General features: G+C 44.0%; 1 protein-coding gene across 1 annotated transcript in view; it reads left to right on the top strand.

Annotated features, from left to right (window-relative positions):
• The window catches only part of CRHR1 (corticotropin releasing hormone receptor 1), a 148,713-nt gene that overhangs the window by 78,056 nt on the left and 45,319 nt on the right, over window positions 1–25,338 (top strand). The window contains exon 3 of the mRNA XM_066588102.1: window positions 782–901. Coding sequence (XP_066444199.1) covers window positions 782–901 — 120 coding nt within the window. The remainder of the gene's footprint in view (window positions 1–781; window positions 902–25,338) is intronic.

Genomic DNA, 25,338 nt, shown 5'->3' with positions numbered 1-25,338 from the left:
TGGACTTGTCATGGTGATTGAACTAAGGTCCAGGTGCCGGCTGCAATTAGCATAGCTCTACCTATGTTTTGCAGGGAAGCAATGCTCATGTAAGGGTGCCTTCACACTTACGATCGTGATATCGCTGCGCTTTTTTAATGGAAGTGTCAATAGGACTTTCTAATGTTAAAAATGCATCACACAAAAATCGCAAAGAACAAACTTGCGACTTTTGCGCAATGCGTTTTTAACATTTGAAAGTCCTATTGACACTTGGGTTAAAAAAACGCTGCAATATCACGATCGCAAGCGTGAAGGCGCCCTAATAGCACCATTGGGGTGCTATTAGGGCGCCTTCACACTTGCGATCGTGATATTGCAGCGTTTTTTTAACCCAAGTGTCAATAGGACTTTCAAATGTTAAAAACGCATTGCGCAAAAGTCGCCTTCATATGAGCGGAATATTTACACAACACAAGACACACCTAATCTGCCACTGCGGCGAATCAATGTCTGACCCTTTTTACTGGTCTTTGGAACAATGATTGGGGATTGGTAACCCATGAAGGTCTGTAAAGGAACAATGGCAGTGATTTTCTGATAGAGCGCTGATTGTACTGGACCCACTTTAGGCTTCTACCAGTAGGATACCATCCCTTATTACTACCGCCACCCCATGCTAGACTCCTTTCTGCCCCCATTGTTCTCTTCAGCACTTTCTACAAATATTTTCAGGCCGGTGAAATGGACTCCTTTTGTATTGCCGTATACTGTAACAGTAACTTCCATTGTTCCTTTCCAGGTCTTGCCTGCAATGTGTCTATCGATATGATCGGAACGTGCTGGCCGCGCACACCGGCTGGACAGTTGGTGTCCAGGCCCTGTCCAGAATACTTCCAAGGCGTCCAATACAATACTACAGGTAATTTAGGAATAATGGTGGGGAACGGTTGGCGATGAGAATGACACAGGCAGAAATGGTAGATTATAAAGAACGCCAACACATAGAAAGCTTCCTATTGGTTATGAATTCTTCTGTACTAATGGTTTTGTGTCTCACTTTCTGTAATATCCTTAAAGGGGTATTCCTAAAATCAACATGTATCACCTACCCACAGCTAGGACCTCTACGATTATAAGAAAGGGGTTTTCATGTCTCCCTTTCCTACTCAATGCATTGAAGAGTAGCTTGAATGGAGCTGTGGTTGAATATACGGACTACAGCTCTATTCCCTTCAATGGGGCCGCCAGGGATAGCCGAGCGCTTCTACCCATCTGCCTCTGTCAGTTCACAGCGTGCATGGTTAGCCATCACTCAATTCAAGCTCCTGTGGGAGCTGTAGTGAGGACTAAATGGGGACACAAGACCCCCATTCTTGTGATCATAGGGGATCTCAGCGGAGAGACCCTCACTGATCAGACATTTATCACCCATCCTGTGGAAGGATAATAAATGTTTATTCTGGGTCAACACTTAAGAATAAGACAATTCCTGTCTTAGGGTGCATTCACACGACCGTATATCGGCTGGGTTTTCACGCCCAGCCGATATACGGCATCCCTCTCTGCGGGGGGGGGGGGAGCTGTAAGAGCCGGGAGCAGTGCACTGAACTCCCGCCTCCTCTCCACCCCCTCTCCGCCCCTCGCCCCTATTTGCAATGAAAGGGGTGAGACAGAGGCGGAGCTAAGTTCCCATGCGTAGCTCTGCCCCTTCCATTGCAAATAGTGGCGAGGGGCGGAGAGGAGGAGGGAGCTCAGAGCACTGCTCCCGGCTCTTCCAGCTTCCTCCCCCTGCAGAGAGAGATGCCGTATATCGGCTGGGCATGAAAACCCAGCTGATATATGATCGCGTATATATTTTGCGCGATCACGATTTTAACATTGCAAGTCCCATAGACCCCTGCAGAAAAAAAAGACTGCGAATTTCGCAGTGGAAAAAAAAACTGTAGTGGGTAGTCACCCTTATTCTACTCTCCCCATTGAGAACACATGCACACTCAATTGAACATGCTTGTTAATGGGGGGTTGGAAGGAGCAGCTGTCAATCAAATGAACTATCTAATGCATATTGCCACCTTTACATTTTTAAGAAATACACTATCCAACCAAAAGGTATTTGGATCCCTATCAGTAGAATGGATCATGTCTTATTAGTATGTCATGTCCTAAAGCAAGATGCAGACCCTTGGAGGTGTCAGCTGTAGTTTGTGATAGGAACTGCATGCTGTTGGATATATGGGTTACGCCGATGCACACAAGTCATCCATCACGAAGAGCAATGCAGCGGTCCGTCTACAATGTTACAAGGAGCGTCGTCATTGAACAGTTGAGCAATGGAAGAACGTTCTATGGAGTGATGAATCATCCTATTCCATCGTCACATCAGATAGATGTACCTGGGTATGGAGGATCCTGGGGAACTCCTTCCACCTGAGTGTGTTGTGCCAACAGTAGAGTACGGTGGAGGCTCTGTTATGGTTTGGGGATGTGTTACGTGGCATGGTGTCGGTCTGTTGGTTGTAGTGACAAGAACCATGAACACGGAGGTGTACCCTGACATTCTAGACAATAATGTGCTGCTAACAATGTGGTAATACTCTGGGAATGGTCGGCCATACTTCCAACAAGACAACACACCTTGTCACACATCCAATGCTGTTTTATGTTGTTTGAGGATATGGATGTTCCATGATTGGACTGACTGCACAGAGTCCGACCTGAACCCTACTGAGCATCTCTGGGATGAACTGGAACGTCAGGTCAGCAAATATCAACAGCATCCAACTTCTTTGAGAGAATTGCTCAGACGTTTGCAGGATGACTAGAGGGAAATACCTGCTGAAGTGTATAAGACGCTAGTAGAAAGTATGCCACAGAGAGTATCTGATGTTATTACAGCCAAAGGAGCACCACTAAGTATTAACATACACAAATATATACTACTGTTTGTTCTTGCTCACGTGTCCAATCACTTTGGGTAGGATAGTGTAGGCAGAATATGTTTGGGCTTCTGCTTAGTAATAGAAGATCTCTGTATCTCTATCACCCTCTGTGTGATCTCCATTCTGCAATGACTTTACAGTAAAAGCCTCCTTAATCCAAACTTCGCACTCCTGTCTTCAAGAGTTTTTTCCGTGCTGCACCAGTTCTCTGGAATGCGCTAGCCCAGGTAATAAGGTTAATTCTCAGCGCCCCATAGTTTAGAGAGAACCCAGTGCTAAATGTCCTAGTATGGGTTTACAGACTTACTGGGAGTGCATTATCAGAGTCGGCAGTCGGACCCTTCTGTCATCAGATTATTTTTTATATTAATCCACCACCATAGGAGTTTTGAGCACATTTAACACACTCTGCACATAAATGTGTAAGAAAAAATATTAGAATGTGCGTTACTGTAAAAACTTACTTTTATTTCGTGGTGCCCTCTATACAGATGGACTGGCTTTGAGTCACGGAGGCAGACTGCTGTAGGCCTGAACCACACCGCCCCCTTTAACTGCTCGGCTGCCTCCCCCTCCACACCCCATGTCTGCAGCCAGCAATGGGAGGGGACTGGACAAAGCTTAGCTCCACCTCAGTCCCGCCCTCTCTCATTGCAAACAGCTGGAGGAGAGGTGAGAGGCAGAGAGTGGCGAGGGTAAGGGAAGGGGGAAGACAGCTCAGATGGTAGCGTATATCGGCCGGCCATGAAAACGGCGGCTGATATACACTCGTGTGAATAGCCCCAACACTACGTTCTTTATGACAGTGCATACATGGCAGTATATTGAGTTACTAAGTGAAATTTAGGTAACAGACTTCCTTTAATTATGTAAAAGGCGGCGATGCCCAATTACTATAGATAAAACTCAAGGTTTCCCCATCTGTGTCCATAGTGATGACTTATACAGATGAGTCCTATTATTGCTCACACTACAGTCTTGGCGGACCGAGCTTTTGATACTGCTATAGCATTATTTATCTTTATTACCGTGGCCTGTTACCAGCGCGGTCTTTGATGCCTGCAGCAATCTTCACTCATTCTGATGGCTTTGTGATTTGTGATGTGCCGCCAGAAGCTCACTATATCTGAAGCCTGATATGACAGTGGGCGGTGGATTATACTCTCCCCACCGTAGGGCGTCAGGGGCTGCATCTGTCCGGCAGCTGAAAGACGAAATATCAGCTGCACGCAAGCTGGAGGTTCTCCCCGGGACGCTGGCCTGCACAATGTTACTGGGGGGGCTAATCTATGAGATGGTCATTGATGAAATGCTTTAAATGGCATTCCTCCAGAGCGTGACACAGTTCTCATTTCTAACTAATAGAGGGGGTCCTCATCAAGGTCCCCATTTATCAGCTAAAGACTACAATGTCAGCTGCAGGCGGACAGGGGGTTCTCGGTGGGACATTGGTCTGCACTATACGAAGGGATCAATCCTAAAAATGCTCATGTTTGAAATGAATCTGTTGCCTTTTGCTAGTATTTTTCTATAATGTCAGAAAGTAAAAATTACAAAACACGTTTTTTCCATTCCTTAACCCCTTAAGCATACTGCCCTTTTTTTGATTTTTGTTTCTCCCCCATCTCCACTTTCAAAAAAATTATACATTTTTTATTTTTCCATTGACACAGCTGTCTGAATACTATTTATTAGTAAATCGTAATTTTTCAATGCTACAATTTAACGCTCAAACGCTCATTCCATCATCTTGGGGGGTCTTGTTCTTAAATGGCGGAAATGATGCGATAGCTTAGTTCTGTGGGACGGTATAATTACTACGATACCAAATTCATATTTTTTTTTTGCTATACTACTGAAGGGCGTATTCAGACGACTGTATATCGGCCGGGTATTCACGCAGGCCGATATACGGCGTCCCTCTCTGCAGGGGGAGGAGGCTGGAAGAGCCGGGAGCAGTGCTCTGAGCTCCCGCCCCCTCTCCGCCCCTCGGCACTATTTGCAATGAGAGGAGGCGGACAGGGCGGAGCTAAGTTCTGAGACTTAGCTCCGCCCTGTCCCACCCCTCCCATCGCAAATAGTGTCAAGGGGCGGAGAGGGGGCGGGAGCTCAGTGCACTGCTCCTGGCTCTTCCAGCCTCCTCCCTCTGCAGAGAGAGATGCCGTATATCGTCCGGCCAATATACGGTCGTCTGAATAAGCCATTAAAAAAATAAAATCTTTGAAAAAGAAATGTTATTTTCAGTTTGCCATTTTCTGACCACCATAACTTTTTATTTTTCAATCAATATAACTGTGTGGTCATGTTTTTTCCTGGACTTCCTGTAATTTCTTTTGGTACTGTTTTAGAGCGCATATGACCTTTTGATCGCTCTTTATTACATTTGTTCTTGGAGACCAAAAAAAAAAATTTGCAGTTCTGGCAATTTTTACTTCTCACAGTGTTTGCCATGTAGGATAAATAACGCGTTATTTTGATAGGTTGGACTTTTACGGGCACGACAATTTCAAATCTGCTTCTAGGTTTTTTGTTTTAATTTTTTTTTATAAATGATAAATTTTAGGAAAGGATTTTTTTTTTTACTCCTTATATCATTTATTTTTTTTACAAGAATAAAAAATGTTTTTCACTTATTTTTAATTTCTTTTTTAGTCCCATAGGTACTTGAACTTGTGATCGTTTGTTCGTTTATAACATATACTGCAGTACTTAAGTATTGCAGTGTAGGTTTCTTTGTAGGCATTCTATTAAGACAGGTCTGTCTTGATAGGCAGAAATACATGGCAGGCACAGGGGCCTTCCGAACGCCATGTGTTGCAATGACAACCAATATCATTGTAGAGGGGCCTTTCAGGACACTGAACGCTGATTGGGGCATTCAAATACCGCAGTCAGAATTTACAGCAACATTTAAAGGGTTAACAGCCACGATTGTGCAGGGGTCCTAATTACAGCAGTTGTGTCCAGTTGTCATCTGTCAAAGAATGCTTACACCAGCCGTGTATGGAGTGGACTCTGCTATTGATCCCACTCCACATAAACGCCACACACCTGGGATGTACATATATGTTCTGTGGCGCTAAGTGGTCGTCCAGCTTTAAACTATTGATGGTCTATCAATAATAGATTTGCGAGGGTCCGCCATCTATGACCTCCGACAATCAGCTGTTTGCCAGGCTGGTGCTCAAACTGATTTGTACAGTGGCCCAGCTTCGTATTATACATGTTACATGTTATACATTGCTGGTCCTCCCGGGGCAGCGTTTTGCGGGGTCCCACGGTCGGGGTGTGTCCCCCCGGCTTGTTGTCCGGATGCCGGGGGAGCAGGTGCCTGGCCGGAGCGGGCGGCGCTGTGCGCGTGCACCAGTCAGTGCAGCTGCCGTGCACGAGCTCCCTTTTATTGTGTTCTGTTGGGAGTTGGCTGTCTCCCTCTCAGCACCCCTGGGCCAAGGCTTTTGTTTAAAGGTCAGGCAAAGACTGACAATCACTGTCAGTTATTGGTTTCCCTCAGTGTGCCAGCTAGTCTGCCTCTCTTGGCCTCCTGCTTCTGTCAGCTTGTCTGCTATACTTTGCTATTATCCGCCAGGTTTTTCCATCTGCCTCAATTTTGCTTAGTATTGTTCGTGTTGGTTATTTACATCTGCCTTTTCTGTCGGTGTTCTACCCTTTCTGTCCAGGTACGCCAGTGTCCCTTTTTCGGTCCCTAGTGAGAGTAGGAATCGCCGCCCAGTTGCCCACCTGGGGTTAGCCAGGAGTGGAGTCAAGTAGGCAGGGACAGGGGTTGTGGGTGAGATCTAGGGCACCCGGGCTGGCGTATCAAGGGTAGTATACCGTAACAATACACAAAGTGGTTCCTAAGCAGCAGACCTATCTACTCCTGAGGATAGGCCAGCAGTAGTGTAAAACTGGACAACACCTTTAAGCAAAGTGCATGACCTGGTGCATAATAAACATCAATGATATAGGGCAGCCATAGACTGGCATGTACAATAGGGCTGTTGAGATATATCTCTTGATACAAATCCTTTGTGTTCATTGTAGGGAGATTTGCTAACATATAACATGGAGTCTTTAGTACATGCTGAAATTCCCAGCGATCAGCTCTAATCTGTGGTTAAAAATGAGAGTTAGTTTCCAATTTCCCTACAGCGCTACTACAGGTGAAATGAAGTATTGCGCAGTACCCATTCACATCAGGGTGTCTGTGTGTTAATCAGGACAGTGCAGGTCATCCATAGCGAGAGACTCTTTTATAATCTCTCCACTCTGACCAAGAGATGAGAATCCTTAAGAGAGGACCCATCTGTTAAAGTACAAGTAAGCTTTCTAAAGAGACTATGTCGCCTATTGTTAGCCATACAAGCTAAGCTTATGTGCTGAAAGTTGGTGACCCACTGAGTATGGGAATGTTATACTTACCTCTAGAGATGAGCGAGCATACTCGCTAAGGACAATTGCTCGATCGAGCATTGTCCTTAGGGAGTACCTCCCCGCTCGGAAGAAAAGGTTCGGGTGCCGGCGCGGGTGAGAGGTGAGTTGCGGCAGTGAGCAGGGGGGAACGGAGGGGAGAGAGGGAGAGAGATCTCCCCTCCGTTCCTCACCGCTCTCCCCCACTGCTCCCCGCCCGCCACCGGCAGCCGAATCTTTTCTTCCGAGCGGGCAGGTACTCGCTAAGGGCAATGCTCGATCGAGTAATTGCCCTTAGCGAGTATGCTCACTCATCTCTACTTACCTCCCATGTGGTTTCCCCAGTGTAAACGCTGAAAGCCGTTGCTGCAGTGCATTGCTGCTAAGGGGTCCACTCGTTATAAAATTAGAACAGGCGGACTACTTTGTGCTGTGAGGGAACCTAAGTCAGAGGCCCGCCATGACGGGGGGAGGCATATTACCATCTTCATCTGCACTTCAGCCCTATTTAGCAATTCCAGCAACCTGATTGGTTCTAATTCACAATTCCAGCAACCTGATTGGTTGTTTGGGTTGTCTTTCTCACAATTGCAGCAACCTGATTGGTGAATAGGGCCGAAGTGCTGATGAAGATGTAAATACGCCGGGGATGGACCATGGGGAAAGAAGATGGATGTCACGGGTGGCTCTGCTAACTCTCCCGCCAGCGACGCCAGCTTGGCCTAGCTCAGCTGCCTGCAGTGAATAGGAAAACGTAGAATTGAAGAAGTTGAATGTCACGTGATGCCAGCACCTCTTTTAGGCCGCTATTCAGATGGTGCAAAATAAAGAGTCCACAGTCCAATAACAAATTTCTAGGAAATACTTTTCCCTCAGTCCCAGTTATCTGATAGACCGTCTGTGGGGTATTCACTCCAGATTCAGTAATCAGCATTCACTCAAGCTTTCTATTTTGCTCTAAGGCTTCTCAGCGGCTTCCCTTCTTTTTGTCATGACAGAAGACCCGTTACTCTACACCTAGCCCACCACACCAACGTCTCCGACTACTTTTTCTCAACTCCGCTCACTAAACTCCACCTCTCAACTACCCGAGGCGTTCAACTACATCGCTCATGCAGTTAAAGGGACACACACACAAGAATCACTCACAACAGCCCTTCACATGCATCCACACCACAGCTTGAGGCCACTACATTAGCGCTCAGCTCAACGCCGGCTTTCAATGCCCATACCAGGAGGTAAGTATAACACTCCTCCGGACCCAGGCCGGTCATCTGCTTTCAGCCTATAAACTTAGCTTATGGGGCTAAAGGTAGGTGACAAATTCCCTTTTAAAACTTCTGATATGTCGTAGTGACATGTTAGAAGTTTTGATCAGTACGGGTCTCTATCCTGAGACCCTAACTAAACAAAAGGGCAGAAGAAACACTCATTGATCTGTTTTCAACAAGTGATGTACGGACTCCTAGGCATTCTGTGGAGTCTATGCACCACTCCAAGCAGTGATGGAGACACCTGAACAGGCACCGTACTCAGATGGGTACATCTACCCATTGTTTTTAGCAATCGGTGTGGGTCTCAACATTCAAAACCCCACTGCTCAAAACTTCTGACATGTTACTATGGCTTGTCAGAAGTTTCTAAAAAGTTTAGTTACCCTTTAAGTCCCTAATAGGATATATAACCATGGGTGTTCTATGCAAGATTAACCCTTTAATACTGTCGGCTGTAAACTAATCTACTGTCTTCTGCTAGAAATCTTGAGCCAGCAGTTTGCCACTGCATAGGCAGCACTTTTTAATGTTTGTCAGGGGAAGCATTACTTTTATAGTTGCTTTTATTAGCATCACTATTTGTACAATACACATCCAGATAGCAGGTACGTCCCTTCCTTAGAATTAGGACACTGATTTCATATGCGGAGTAAATTTGAAGCACGTAAAAGTATCAATCCTTGCTGTCTTACAATCCCTGTGGTGTCTGCTTATCATTTACTTTACATTATGAACAGTCCTTTCCGATATTTTTATTGCGGAGCCTCCGAGAACAAGGATCATTAATGGCAAGAATTCTGGGAAAAATCGGTCAACAGAAAAGATGCAAAATCTATATATATAAAATTGAATGTATGCGTGTCTGTCTGCGTGTCTGTCTGTCTGCGTGTCTGTCTGTCTGCGTGTCTGTCTGTCTGCGTGTCTGTCTGTCTGCGTGTCTGTCTGTTTGTCCTTTATGCGCTACTACAGCATTCATCCGATCGCCATGAAACTTTGGGAAGTTGTTGAGTACACTCCTGGGAAGATTATAGGCATAGTACAATTATGCTATGATAAATGGCGTGCGTGCGAGAGTCGCCGACAGTTATGCCCCCCCCCCCCCACGTAGATCGTTCGATTTCCAACATTGCCACTAATTCTCTCACTTCCCGATGTCGTAGAAACATGAAATTTGGCATGAGCATTGATTATGTCATAAATAGGAAAAGCTAATGGGTCCCAACTCGATTATTCAATTCTAGCGCAAAAGAACTAGCGTCCAAATTTTACGTACGGAATCTAATTCTCACTTTCTGATGTCATAGAAACTTGAAATTTGGCAGGAGCATTGATTATGTCATAAATAGGAAAAGGTAATGGGTCCCAACTCGATTATTTAATTCTAAGCGCCAAAGAATTAGCGTCCAAATTTTACGTACGGAATCTAATTTTCTCATTTCCCGATGTCATAAAAACTTGAAATTTGGCACAGGCATTGATTATGTCATAAATAGGAAAAGTTAATAGGTCCCAACTCGATTATTCAATTCTAAGCGCCAAAGAATTAGCGTCCAAATTTTACAGACGGAATCTAATTTTCTCACTTCCCAATGTCATAGAAACTTGAAATTTGGCACGAGCATTGATTATGTCATAAATAGGAAAAGTTAATGGGTCCCAACTCGATTATTCAATTCTAAGCGCCAAAGAATTAGCGTCTAAATTTTACGTACGGAATCTAATTCTCTCACTTCCTGATGTCATTTATATATATATATATATATATAAATGTCTGTCTGTTCTTTATGCATTACTACACCATTCATATAATCGCCACAAAACTTTGGGAGGTTGTTGAGTACACTCCTCCGAAGATTACTGGCATAGTACATCTATCCTACGATAGGTGGCGCGCGTGCGAGCGTCATCGACAGTTATGCCCCCCAGAAAAAGATTGTTTGATTTCCATCTCAAGCACGAAAGCAAAAGGCATTACGAGCAATGGGATGCGTGTTCAACTACAAAATGATGCATCCACCGAACCTTTTGCAAGACAATTTCTGGATATTGAGAATCCTGAGGTAAAATGAAACCTGTGCTGTGATTGGTTGCTATATATTATACTGCTGAGGTCACTTGAAAGCTGCGCTGTGATTGGTTGTTATCTAGATATATAAAAACGAATGTATGTATGTATGTATGTCTTCGCAGCAACGCGCGACGGGTAAGCTAGTACCAAATAATGTTTTATGAGAATAGTAGAATTAGTGGCTGTACTGCATTACACAGACCCCAATTCTAATATGTGGGCCCAGCTATTTCACTTTCATCCACTCAAACCTACAACCATGCAATCTCTGTAGACAGTTGAGTGCAGAACCTCGTATGCTGCAGAGTGTAAGCTCTCACCTACGACCTGAAGGTTTCAAGTTCAATCCCTGCATGGTTCAGGTAGCCGGATCAGGGTTGACTCAGCATTCCATCCTTCTGAGGTTGGTAAAATGAGTACCCAGCTTGGTGGGAGGGGTAATAAAAAATTAATTACCTGAAAGCACTGGGTACTATACAAATAACAAGATTTATTTATCCTATTGAAGTGCCAAGTTAAATGGAACCTGTCAGCTTGAACCTGCTGTCCCAACTATAGGCATTGTGTTATAAATGAGAAAGAGCTGAGCAGACTGATATATAGTTTTTCTGTATTCAGTAGCACTTATTTTGGGCTTTAGAGTCCATTGGGTGGTGCCATCAGTGATTGACAGCTATCTGTGTACGATTGTGCATAGAGAAATACGAGGGGGTGCTAAGATCTTGGCTGTGACCAAAAAAAGTGACATATAACAATGACATTTCCATTCTTCTACATAGTCCCCTCAGATATCAATGCTCCTCTGACTGCGGTGTTGCAATTTCTTCAACCCATCCAGATAGAATTTCCTTTATTGGGTAGAAAATGAAGTGTCAATTGCTGCAGTTGCCTCAGTAATGGAGGCAAATTTGGTTCCCGTGAGGTATTTCTTCAAATTAGAAAACAGATGACAGTCCGAGGGTACCAGATCAGGTGAATAAGGAGGATGGTCCAGCACCTCAACGCCCAGGTCAGCCAGTTTGCTCTGAATGATCGCCGCTGTGTAGGATGAGGCATTGTCGCGTTAGAACATGCTAATTTGGGTCAGTTTGCCTTTTTTACTTCAATGCCTCCTTCAATTTATCTGGAAATGTTGCAATGCAAATCTGGCCGTGTGCAGCCCGCCTTAAGCTAATTTCACACGGGTGAGTCTGATACCAGGCCATACAATTCTGCCTGATAGCTCTCTCACCAACGTGCGATATCCCCATGGATGTGAGGGTTTTTTGCATTAAAACCAGCTCACATTACATCGGGGAACTAGCTATGCTTTTTGCCACAGTGTAGGATCGCAGAGTGTTTACCATTGTTTTCAATGGGTAAACCTTGCATCACACTCGCATGCACCTCGTACAGCGTGCGATGCTGTGCCGGCCCCATTTAAAACAATGGGCAATGCGAGGCATTCCAAGGGAACACCCAAAATAGGACATGTCACAATATTTCTGTGTGATATGGGGAAAAAATTGCTCATGTGTATGACCCTATTCAAAAGAATGGGGTTCATATTCGTGTGCAATTTGTGCATCTTGCAACACACAAATCTTGCGCAATTTTCACACACAGTTCATAAACAAATTACTTTCCAGAAACTGTGTGTAGCTTTCAGGAACTAAGTTGGAACCTCAGGGATAGCAGCCGCAAGTCTGGGGAGTAGCCAGGGGTCAGCAACGGGAGGTTTCGTGTCGCGGTACAAATGGAGGAGGCAGGTAGTATTGTCAGAAGGGAAGCCAGAAGTCGGTATCAGGAGGTCTCAGTTTAGATAGCAGAGGAGCAGGCAGCAGTGGCGCTATATCAAAGAATGTAAAACGCAATAATCATGTACTTGAGCAGTGGCTTTTATAGTTAACCTAATTGAAAAATGAGCGGAGCTAGAACAGGGGAACAAGCCAGGGAACATAGGATCATTGCTATGCTTTAGCAGAGGAGCTGTCCAAGTTCTAGATGGCCTAGTGGAGAGAGCTTTCAACTGGAGAGCAGGAGGTCTTGGGTTCGAGCCCTGCACAGTGCATTTAAAAAAGTTCTAGCACTAACATGCAATAGTTCAGACTGGATTCTGGTAAAATTTACAGTCCCAGTACTCAGCCAGATATTCAAACCTTTTCGTAATATCCCGTGTCGCAAAGAATCCTATTTGTTTTACTACCATGATAGCAGATCTGCTTAGTTCTGTAAAAGTCTCTGTAAGTGTGCACACTATTTGTTTTTTTATGAGGCCAGCCTCACTTACATGCATAGTGTGGGAATACTGAGTTAACTGACCTCAATCTATTCTGGAATCAGGAGCATTCCTTGATCATAATCCTCCAAGCCCCCTGCTGCTTGTACTGTCACCCTGACATTAGGGGTTCAGCATGGTCTTCTATTCCTGCATTTATGCTCCCTAGCAATAGCCTAGCTCTTCCAGAGCAGCTACGCCCCTGTACAACAGTTCCTGCTGCCTCTTAGCTAAGGCACTGCACACTCCTGCTCTTCAGGCTCCCTGCATGCTCTGTGGTGATAAGACAGCAATTCAGTCCAAGGGAATACCGTACAATTCCACATTGTTTCATTCTGAATCCATCAAATGAATGTTGGCTGCTGGTTTCTGTATACTGTATTCTGCGGATACCTATGGTTGTGACCTCCTATTGCCCCTGCAGAATAATCGGCACTGTTGCCTGGCTGTATAGCTTGCATACTGGCATACCATTAGGAATGACCATGCACCATTGCATCACAGAACAAAGTAGTTGAACACAGATAGAACTCAAAAGTCACATCATTCCGACTAACAACCCAACAAACTTATTTGATTGACTACGAAATGTGGTTGAAATAAGTAATTTTACTATGTGACATCTGCGGTATAGCGTGCAAAGGACAGAGCATGAAGTGCAACGGAATACATTACACAGTAGTTCATACACATCATCACGAATAGACATTTGCTCTAGGATATGGAAGGATAGGAGATGGGCCAGCTGGGTCCTGAGATGCTCATTCAGCAATAGTCATAGATCTCTGTAGCAACATGGAGGTAAGTAAGATTAGCGGATGAAATAAGACGAACATCATGACTACAATGTGTGGATGTGTCATCTTTGAAAACAATTATCATGCATAGTATAGCTAATATCTGTTAATGTATGGAAACCCTCTACAGATTAGGGCATACTTAAAGCCCATTTACACGGAACGATGATCGCTCAGAATTCGCTCAAACGACAGTGTGAGTGACAGTTTTGAGTGATCATATTTGTATAACTCTAAGTAGCTAATTAGCTATTTAAGAGTTATGCAGGCAGATTCCTTGGAGAACAATGCAGCTGTTTTGTATATGCAAACAGCTGCTTTGTTCTCGGCGCTTTCAGCCGGTGGCCCACTGAGAACTGACAGCGGGATACCAGCTGAAAGAATGCTATTAGCACTGCCCGATTAGATATCATCTAATCGCTCATTTCTAGCTTGAGCGATGAACGAAAAGTGCACGATGGCCGCGAGTTTAGACGCAACAGTTATCGCTCAAAACATGGCTTTTGAGCAATAATCGTTGTGTCCAAATGGGCCTTTATGAAATAGTGTCATTTTGACACTCTACTATTCTCACAAAAAGGGTGATGGACATAATGGAATTTGGCACTATATATTACAGTGCAACTGTGTATTTTACAAACCAAAGGATGTAACTATTGGGGGTGCAAAGCTAAAAGTGGCAACTGGGCCTTGGTGCCCGATGGGTATCAATGACTTTTCTGACACATAAGAAAACACCATTATTATAAATAGGATATGATAGTTGGGGACCTGTCCTTGAGCTTAACGTTAGGCCCCCTGCACACTAGCATATTTGGAGCCATGTGCAGTCCATGTTAAAGGGGTTGCCCAGTTGTAAACAAATGATTATCTATTCTCAGGATACGTCATCAATAGTAGATCACGGAAGTCCATCTCCAGGGACGCCATCTATTAGGGTGTTCTCTGGGCTCATGCACTGAGCTGATTTCTGCAGGATGCAGACAGCTCCATTAACAGTGCAGTGGCCAGTCTTGGTATTGCAGGCCAAGTTCCTATTCATTTGAATTGGTACTTAGCCTGCACCTACTGCACTGGCAACAGAGCTGTCAACGTTTTGCTTAAGTCCACTCAGTTCACCAGTGCATCGACTCAGAGAACAGCTGATCGGTGGCGGTCCCTGATGATGGACCCTCGCAAATCTGCTATTGATGACCTATCTTGAGGATAGACTATCAGTAGTTTACAAGTGGACAACCCGTTTAATCCAAGGACAGCACAGGCCCCTAATAGGTCTATAAGGCTATGCACATTCATCTTTTTTCATGGGGACAGATGGTCCGTGGGGAAAATCGCATGGCTTGTACTATCTCTGTTCTTTTCCCGGATGAGAAATAGGACATGCCAGTGCCTGACAATGTGCTGCCTCTGCATAAATCAGCCAGTACACAGACTACTGTCAATGGGCTGTCTGGGGCAAGTTGCACCCCAAGCCTCTTGGGAACGGCATGCTCTCACAGTTGTGCACCCAGCCTTATGTTCCTGCTCAAGGACACAGGGAAAAAATCCATACAGAATTCAATGTGCTTACCAATAGAATAGAATTAATCAATTCACACATGTAACAGGACAAAACAGTTTAACCCTTTCCAATCCACTGTCTGACGTCTGAAGACATTATGATTTAAGGCTGACAGCTCTGATGTTGGAAGACGTCCGTCTGGGTTCTCTTACTGTATATTGTCAGCCTCTCTGCTGTCGGAGCCTATCCAAGGTGTCACCTCATGCAGTACTAGCTTTAGCCAGCATATAGCGCTGTTGTATAACGGCAGAAAAAGAGTAAGCCCCCTAGGAAAACCAGGATACAAATTGGACCAGAAAGGGTTAAAAACACTTAAAAAGCAAAAATTTGCACAATGAATTCAAATCTGCCAATCTAATATAGGGCAAACCACCCACAGTATAATAAGCAGAAATATGATCCCAAAAGGCTCAAAAATATATACAGAGTGCCCCAAAAACATGTATACACACTTGGTTGTCATTTTATTCAGGTAGAGTATTTCAGCTTACCTCGTTCCAATTTCTAAGCTTCTGCTTTGAGCAACTCTTTTTTTTGTTTGTTTGTTAGCACAGTCTGCAAAAATAAGCTGGTCAGAGGATGTCTCACTGCTGGGAACCACCAGTGGTCAGTTGGAATCTACTGGGAAACTGAAAGAAAGGGTTAAAGGGTTCTCCCATAAAGACATGTGTCCCCTATCCACAGGGTGAAGGATAAATGTCTGATAGCTGGGGGTCCGACCGCCGAGATCTCCAGCGATCCTAAGTACCCCAAAAGCCCAATGTGAATGGAATGGTGGTACATATGAATGACTACAGCTCCACACTCTTATATGGGAAGAAGGGAGATTGATGAGTTCAGTAATCTTCCTTCAATGGAGCCGTGGTCACGCATGCTCAACTCCACATTATTCCCATGGGGCAATTAGGGTGGACCGTTCTCCGAATCCCTGGGGTCCCAGGAGTTGGACTCCCAGCAATCAGACATTTCTCTTCTATCCAGTGGATAGGGAATAAATATCTTCAGTGAGAAAACCCTCTTAATAGTATTCAGCAAATTGAAATAGTCGAATTCTGTTTCGAGTCAAACTTTGCTAGAAGTTCAGTTTGGCACGAAGCCACTAAAATTTCTTCTTCCTCCTTCTAGTTCTTTTTGCCTTCTTCCTCTTATTCCTTTTTCTTCTTCTTCCTTCTTTCTGTCTTCATCTTCTTTCTTTTTTTCTTCTTCTCTTGTTATACCGGGCTTGTATGGCTCCTAAACAAAGTTATACATCAGTTTTAGGGGTATCGGTGAAGTTCTCGGTCATTTCGAACTCATTCAGACCAAACTTTTTCCCGAAATTCAGCTAGCCAAATTTTTGAAAAGTTTGCTCATCACTGCCCCTTAAATCCCCCTGCAACGCTACTACAGGGCAAATGAAGCGTTACATGGTACCCATTGAAATCAATGGCCTGACTGTGTAAGGCATAGACGTGTTAGGCCCTCCAAAGTACAACACGTTCTTCGCAGCTGCCTTCTACTCTAGCTAATTGATGGAGGTTACAAATATGAAATCCCCTTCGATGAACTCAGAATACTCTAAAAGGATGATTGAAAACAGGTATTCTGAACCCGTCTTTTTTCCCTTTTCACGCACGTCTTGCTCTTCTAACTATGCAAATGTCTGATTGTTTCTGAATGTGATTCTTTACGTTGGATAGAACCCTTGACCCCAAGAAAATGAGACACAACATGCTCCTCATTTCACGACCCAATCTCTAAACCACAAGAAAAATGCATTTGTCTGCAAGTAATGAGAAACCAAGGCAGGCTGAAAACCAATTATATGCTTATATATACACCACTGCAGTGTATTAAATATATCTCGCCTTGTGTGCAATACTGAAAAAGTTTTCTGCGTATAATAGAGATAACCACGCTAGCGAAATACAAATCAGCTCCGCGGATGGTTAATCTGTCCGGCAAAGAATTTTGAGACAGTCTCATGGGGGAGAATTGATTATGTTGTCGGTACAAGGGCATTGTGAAGTACTGGGACATGGGGGGGGGGGATTTTTGGCAAGAGTCATCAAACCTGCAGTTGCAAATAGTACCTTCTCGAACCCTGTTGGCCTCTCCATTCAGCCAGCACTTAGCTTTTTGTTCATGCAGCCTGCAACCCGCTGGAGCCAGCGTGGGCCGTGGGAATGTCACAACATCAATCTTCTCCCTTCTACATGAACCTGCAGGTCCTTGGCTGCAGAAGGTGACAACAGCAAGGGTGACAGCTAACTCAAGGGAAGAGCAGGCCATGCATAGAAAGCAGAATCGCTTGGTGTTATTATGATGTGCCACTTATCAGTTCTGGAGTAACGCGGACCTAAAGGAGCTGGAGACATTCGCATCAGAGATTGATTGCCGCACCCGCAATGTCTAACCGGTAAAACAATTTGGCAGTGGTGGAGACCCAGCGGTAATGATTCCAGAATCTGCTGCATTTAACCCCTTAGTGATTCCAATACGCCTTTTTACGGAGGTCACTAATGGGCTTTAAACCTGCGCATACATCTTTCTAGGGTGGTGGCTTGGTTGACTACTGACAGCCAGGCTCCTTCTGCAACTGCCAGGAGTGGAGAAACCTCAGATCCTGGCAGTTGAACTCCTCGCATGCCACAATCAATAGCAAGTGTAGCATGTAAGCAGATGACTGGTGGAGGGAGCTCCTTCTGTCACCCATCAGCACCAACAATATGACCGTAAGGTACCAGTCAGTTCACTGCCAGCCCTAAAAAAAAATTGCAAAGAATAGTCACGACTTGGTCACGGCTATTCTTCGTTTCTGCGATTTTATGCTATGATTCTTGCGTTTTTTTAGTGCGGCTATCAAAGCCTCAAAATGACGCTCGTGTAAAGGAGGCCCAAGACTGTACATTCACATCCAAGCATGTATAAAACTTAGCAAAGTCAGTAGCCACCCAAAACACATGTTGATCATTAGCAGCAGAGGACTACAGGAAAAACTGTTGGTTACATTCAAACCAGTCTCATCCATGCATGTTTTCTAAAAAACGTTAAGCATGACAAAAGCGGGAGGAATCCATTAGCGTGCACACTGAAACGGGGTGAAGATTCCTGTCCGGACGTTGTGCTTTATCCCATAAGGTTTTATTGCACGATAGGCAGAAATCAATGTGTTGTGGAAGCTTTGCAAAGAGGAACGTGCCAGAAGACCTCGAGGAGATGGCGAGGTAGACAACGGTTTCTGTCACAGTAGCTCTACCATCCAAGTTACTGCTGGGGGGGTCACAGGGAAATGTAGTTGGAAATTACCTTGAGTCTCTTTTGTCACTCGTGACGCCACCGTTCTGTCCTCTGCGGTGAAACTGGATGATGTAATAAAAGAGTCCACACACAAGGCAACTTTTCATGGACAATGGTCGGTAATGTCCATTTACTTCAACTTCAGAACAGTTCCAACAAGCATTGGGGTATTGACACAAATTACCCTTCCAGAAGGTGGTGTGACAGGGAGGATTCTCGGGATGACTCTGGGCAATCTACAGGCTAGTTATCTGTGAGATCCCACTCCCAGTGACTTTTTACTCTCACTCTTGAACTCTTTACCAGTCCACATTCGCTCTTCAGGGGGTTTCCTGTTTTCCCTCTCTCCCTCGGTGTTCTGGCAATGGCACCGGCACATCCTGGGTAAAGGTAGTATCAGGGTAATAAAATTCTAAGTACAGCACCAATCGGGCCCACCCCACTTGCCCCGCTGCCGGCGGTAAAGAAAAAAACACCACACAGAGGTCTGGTATCATTCCTCACACGGGGCATGGCTGCGCTTTGCCGATGTGCTTTACTACAGATTACATGAGATCTTATACCCTTTGTCCCATCCCCATCAAGGGGTGATGGGCTTATAACCATATATGGGCAGTCCGGATTTCCGGCCTGACAGTGAAAATTATGTACATGGTTGAACATCTTGATATCTTGTTCCAGCGCTTCTGGGGAAACGGCCAAGTACATGCGGCCTTCATGTCTGGTTCTTCTTTGCTGTGTTTAAGATACATTTTGTTCAAGATACGTTTTTGTCTTCGCCTGGCAAGGCCTCTTGGAATATCTGATGTAAGGCGACATATAAGTTTTTTTCATTTGGAATTGAATAGAACTTGCATACAGGTATAAAGCATAAAAAACATATGGCAATATATATATATATACCCTCACAAACCCCCCTAAAAAACTTATATGGAGATCAAGCATCAGACTTTGTACTCTTCCTTGGTCGTCTCTCCCTTGCGTCAGGGTTTCTCCACTGCCCGTAAGTCCCTACTCCTAAAAGGGAGGGATCCCTACCTCACCTCAGAAGGAGGCCATGGATTCCCTGGGCTTATTTCCGGGCATCCACACCCTCTATCTGTACGAGTTAACACCCCGCAGGGTGTGCCCTCGCCGGAACCTAAGGTCTTCTGCACTTTCCCTAGGCAAATGGGAAGTCCACTGACAGTCCATCTTATGAGACCGGGGCAGGCGCAGTACTAGTACATCTCTCCATTCTTCTGGTAACGTACGTGGTTGGCATTATCGGAACTGACTCTTCATCTTTTTTCAAACAAGGGAAATTTTGGTCACATTAAAGGGATAATACACAAACAGGAAATTACATACCCCACCTCTTTCTGCTAAAATCATATCCAGGGCCACTCTATTTTGGAACGCCATGGTTGCAGTGGGCCCTAACTGGTCAATTAACCCTTGCAAAGCATCTCTGGTGTAGTTTACAAACCTCTGCTGATTGTAATAGATATAATTCATCCAATCTACATTATTATTAACAGTGACAATAGCAAATAAGGACTCAAAACCTGCTTTAACCTGATCTCTAGAATTAAATTAATCTGGCACCCCCCTTGGCACTCCTATTGTATCTATGTGTACATGTGGATCAAAGTTACCACCTGGAGCATCAACTTCTCTCTTAGCACGATGCGGTGTTGGATTCTCACCCTCAGTGTAGGCTTCATATTGCACATTTGATTGTATTAATTTGTTCTGAAACAGGGGGCTAGTGTATAGTAGTCAAAGGTGTGTGTTAGAGGAATTGTACCCCATTATAGCATGTAAAGGATATACAGGATCATTAGTTTTTGCAGTGCGAAGTGTGGATCCAAGTGGGTTTTCCTTCAAGCTTGACTGCAGTTGGGTGAACAACATCTGGTAAGGACATTCAAACCGGGTTTCTCTCTCAAACTTTTTCACATAGACCCTGTCACCTGGTTTCAGATTGTGACACTCATCTGTAGGACCTGGGAGAAAAGCAGAGACTACAGAATGCATTACTAACAATTCCTTGGAGAGACCTATTACAAAATTAACAAGAAAATCATTCCCCAAACTCTGCTATTGTGGCATGTACCCTCCTGAGAAAAAGAAAAACTAATGGGAGACACTCAATTCAAAATTTTACCATTTTCTTCATTGCCTTTTGTATCTACTTTCCCACTACTCTGTGGATGGTAGGGTGTGTGAAAAGCCTGGAATATACCCAAAGCAGACATGATGTGTTGCATTATTTCACCTGTGAAGTGTGTACCTTTGTTTGACTCAATCACGTCCGGTACCCCATATCTGCAGATTACCTCATTCATGAGCTTCTGTACGATTACCTGCTTATTTACTTTGGTAACAGGGTAGGTCTCCAACCTGAAAAACATCAACAACAACAAGCACATATTCATGCTTCCCAACAAGTAGGAGCTGAGTGTAGCCAATTTGCAATCCCTGAAATGGGTAGAGTGGTCCTGGCAAGTGTGATGTGGCAAATTTACTTCTGCCCTGTTGCTTACGGCAAAGATCATGCAAAACTGGACAAATGATGCAGCAGCTACAGAAAACCAAGGAGCCACCCGTCCTTGTTCAAGTGTCGACATCATTACTGCTTCGAGAGGTGCGTCTTTTCGTGCGTCAGCTGGGCCATCATGGGGCACAGGGACTATGGTAAGCAAGTGCTGTTGACTGTTCACCATACACCGTCCCTTTTTAGTCCATTTGTAGTTTTAGTCAAAGTCCAAAGTTATAATCAAAGTCCAAGTTCATATCAAAGTCCAAGATTTTTATCAAAGTCCAAGATTTTATCAAAGTCCAAAGTTATTGTCAAATTCTTCTTTCTTCTTTCTTCCACGGCTTAAGGGCCGCTGCTTTTGCTGTGTGGTCTGTGATGGCGTTGCCTTTTGCTTCTTCGGTGTAGGAATTGGTGTGAGCTTTCCACCTTGTCAGGTAGAAGTAGGGTCTCCATGAGACTCTGCACCACTGCAACATTCTTAATTGGCTGTCCTGCTGTGGTAAAAAACTGTCTGGCCTTCCATGTTGGGCCGTAATCATGAGCTATGCCAAATGCATACCGGGAGTCAGTGTAAATGTTTGCAGTCTTACCTGTGGCCACTCTGCACGCCTACGTGAGTGCTTTTAATTCTGCTTCTTGTACTGCGACATGCGGAGGCATTCTGCTTTTAGGACATCTTGTTGTGTAACCATTGCATATCCAGTGTGGAGTCGTCAATCACCCTGGGTACCATCTATAAAAAACAACTCAAAATATGCATTATTAACAAGGGCTTTCAGTAACTTTTTAAAACTTAAATTTTCTTGTTGCATCACTGCTAGACAATCAGGCTGATATTCTATTTTAAAAAGATCAGAATCTTGTTGCAAAAAATTTAAAAATGGCTGACTTGCAATACCTAGATCACCTATGCCTTCTCCTCCCCCCCTTTGAAACCAGGGTACGCAATTGGAACAAGAGTACCCGGTTTCAAGGTAGTACAACATTGTAAAAAGATTTGATGGATGCAGATAAGGCCTGTAAGATGTTAGCACCTATAACAGAAACATGAGTTACACCGGGGCAGAATAATCTACAAAACATCTATTCATATTTGAAATGTGATATCCCTTTAAGTGAATTCATTATTAGTCTGATCCTGCATGCAATGTCTTAGACGGGAGAAAAAAAAACAAAACAAAAACTTTTACTAGCTGCTCACGCTCCTCACCCCTCCCTTGTGGAGAAGAGGGATGAAACATTACGTACTATTACATCATCTAGCTCCACCCCTTCGATATTGGCACATTGCGTCCGTCTTCTCAGCTCCATTTCAGCGTAACAGTCCACACGTCCACATCTCAACCAAGCAAAGTCCCATGCATGGGGAGGACTTTTATCCCCAATCATTATCCACATCACACATTCCACACAGCTTGAACACGGGTCACTAATTCTCATCCATCCATGCTCTCAAGTCTGCTCCGTCACCCCCCTTGGAGGTGTACCAGTACACACAGATGCAGGGACAAAAAAAAGTTTGACAAACAAACATACATCAGTTGAAAAACATTGAGGTGAGTGCTATAATTTTATAAAGTACATGATTCTATTGAGATGAGATTGTGAGCGCTATCTTTAACAAATTATGTGAAAAAGTTTGCTGAGTGACTGAGATATTCTATATTTCTTATCTACTGAAGCTATTATATGCTGTATTAAACGCTGAAGTATTTTAGAATCTGTGGGTATTTTTCAACCCCCCTGCCTTTCTTTCTCTGTATTTCTCTGTATTTGACCCTGAACAAAAAGTGAAGTCTGAAAGCCCCCACCTTTTTAAAACAAACTGTTATCTCTCCGCGAATATGAAACACAGACTGAATTGTTTCAGCTTAAACTATTGCCTGCATTTTGAAATCATAATTACAGCGCAACATGTTCTTCATTTTCAACCCCTGTATAAGTAAGAATATACCTTAGAATGCTAGGTTTCCTGCCTACTAAGACGGTATAATTAATTAAATTCATTTCAATTCTTCATTCCTTTACAGCAAGCAGAGATATTAACCAAGGTTGTTATTGCATTTTCTCTCTCGCTGTTATCTTCCGACCTTGAAAACTAGACAGACTGAACACAAGCTCGCAGCTACATGTCAACAATCTTTCTCATCTAAAAGCAAGCTCAGTTAACTATTTGCACATACAGTATATACATATATATACACACACATATATATCTATATCTATTATCTATCTTGTATTATACACATTTTCATCTCTCTTTGCCAACAAATCACATGCATTGTAACTTTCTTATCGACTTTGCCTGCTCCCCTTATTTCTCTCCCCTACCTAACTGCCAATATAACCTTTAATAGACACTCTCCTGACGCCCTCTTGATCACTTACTGCACTTTTCAACATTTCACTTACGGATACTTTCTTAAACAAATAATGTGTACATACGTAACTTTCTCTGACTGTCTCTCTGCTTCTAGCAAACCTTGATCTTCCAAGGCACCTCTCGGTCCTAAAGACCTCCCTCCCAGACACCATTTTGTAATCTGCCGTGCGGGTCGGTGTCACACATTTTCATAAGTTTTGTTACATTTTACAGATTCATCCACACGGCGGCAGCCCTTGAGGGGCTCTATCTTCTTTAATAAGATCTTACGCATATTACAACAACAACAATAATAATAATAACACGCTCCATAGAATGTATCCTTCTTAATTCCAAATTGTCAGGCCCTTATATACTGGCAAGACAACCGAAGGTCTCTTCTCCTATGGAACCAACTTCACAGAATGCATCCCTCTGAAATCAAATCGTTAGCCCCATATATAAGGCAAACCGACCGAGGGTCCCTTCTCCTATGAAGCCTATCTCACAAAATGCATCCCTCTCTGCTAAACCATTAACAACTAACTAAACTAAACTGAGGGTCCCTTCTCTTGTGAGACTAAATGAAAAGAAAGAGAAAAAAAAAAAAAAAACTTCTGCAGATACAACAATCTCCACTATTATTAAAACGTTAAAACTTCAAAGTACAAATAGACTACAGACTAGTTTCTGGGTGACCGATTGGTGCGCATATCACGGTCAGTGGTCCATGACGGCAAACCCGGAGCCCACACGAGTTACCGTGTAGAACTCTTAACCCAACCCGTCGGGGTCACAAACCACAGATAGTCCGTCCTGCTGCAAGACTTCGCAGTGTAAAACACAACATAAATATATGCTGGCCTTACCTGAAGTTCTAAGTGAGTTGATCAGGCTCGGTTTGCAGCAGGATGGCTTCCCCGTGGCGTGGATCCGGGTGAATTGCGCTGTAAGCTCCTGGTTTTACCGCCCCACGTTGGGCGCCATTTATCAGGGTAATAAAATTCTAAGTACAGCACCAATCAGGCCCACCCCACTTGCCCCGCTGCCGGCGGTAAAGAAAAAAACACCACACAGAGGTCTGGTATCATTCCTCACACGGGGCATGGCTGCGCTTTGCCGATGTGCTTTATTACAGATTACATGAGATCTTATACCCTTTGTCCCATCCCCATCAAGGGGTGATGGGCTTATAACCATATATGGGCAGTCCGGATTTCCGGCCTGACAGTGAAAATTATGTACATGGTTGAACATCTTGATATCTTGTTCCAGCGCTTCTGGGGAAACGGCCAAGTACATGCGGCCTTCATGTCTGGTTCTTCTTTGCTGTGTTTAAGATACATTTTGTTCAAGATACGTTTTTGTCTTCGCCTGGCAAGGCCTCTTGGAATATCTGATGTAAGGCGACATATAAGTTTTTTTCATTTGGAATTGAATAGAACTTGCATACAGGTATAAAGCATAAAAAACATATGGCAATATATATATATATACCCTCACAGTAGTCCCAGGCCAAGCTGATGGATACCTCTCAGCTTCTTCCATGCTCTCTTCACAGCCCAACCTGTGGCTGTGTGGCCCACTCACTTGCAGACTGGGAAAAACAATGACTCCCCTAGACTGTGTACCAAAGGCTGAAGACTAATTCTCTCTCTCTTACATCTTTACCAAACATATATATAAGACGTAGTCACATGACATACAACATGATAAATTTATCAGACATAACCCAGACATTAACCCATTTAGTGCTGCAGAGGTGCAATACACATCATATTCATACCACACAGAAGACGCTGACAATACGATTGCACAAGACAAACACATTTAACATTATAGAGGGGCCCCGTTAACTCTGGGCCACTACACATGCGTAAATACGCTC

The sequence above is a fragment of the Eleutherodactylus coqui genome, chromosome 13, assembly GCF_035609145.1.
Source record: "Eleutherodactylus coqui strain aEleCoq1 chromosome 13, aEleCoq1.hap1, whole genome shotgun sequence".
NCBI lineage: Eukaryota > Metazoa > Chordata > Amphibia > Anura > Eleutherodactylidae > Eleutherodactylus > Eleutherodactylus coqui.
This window is presented reverse-complemented; position numbering and strand designations above follow the sequence as displayed.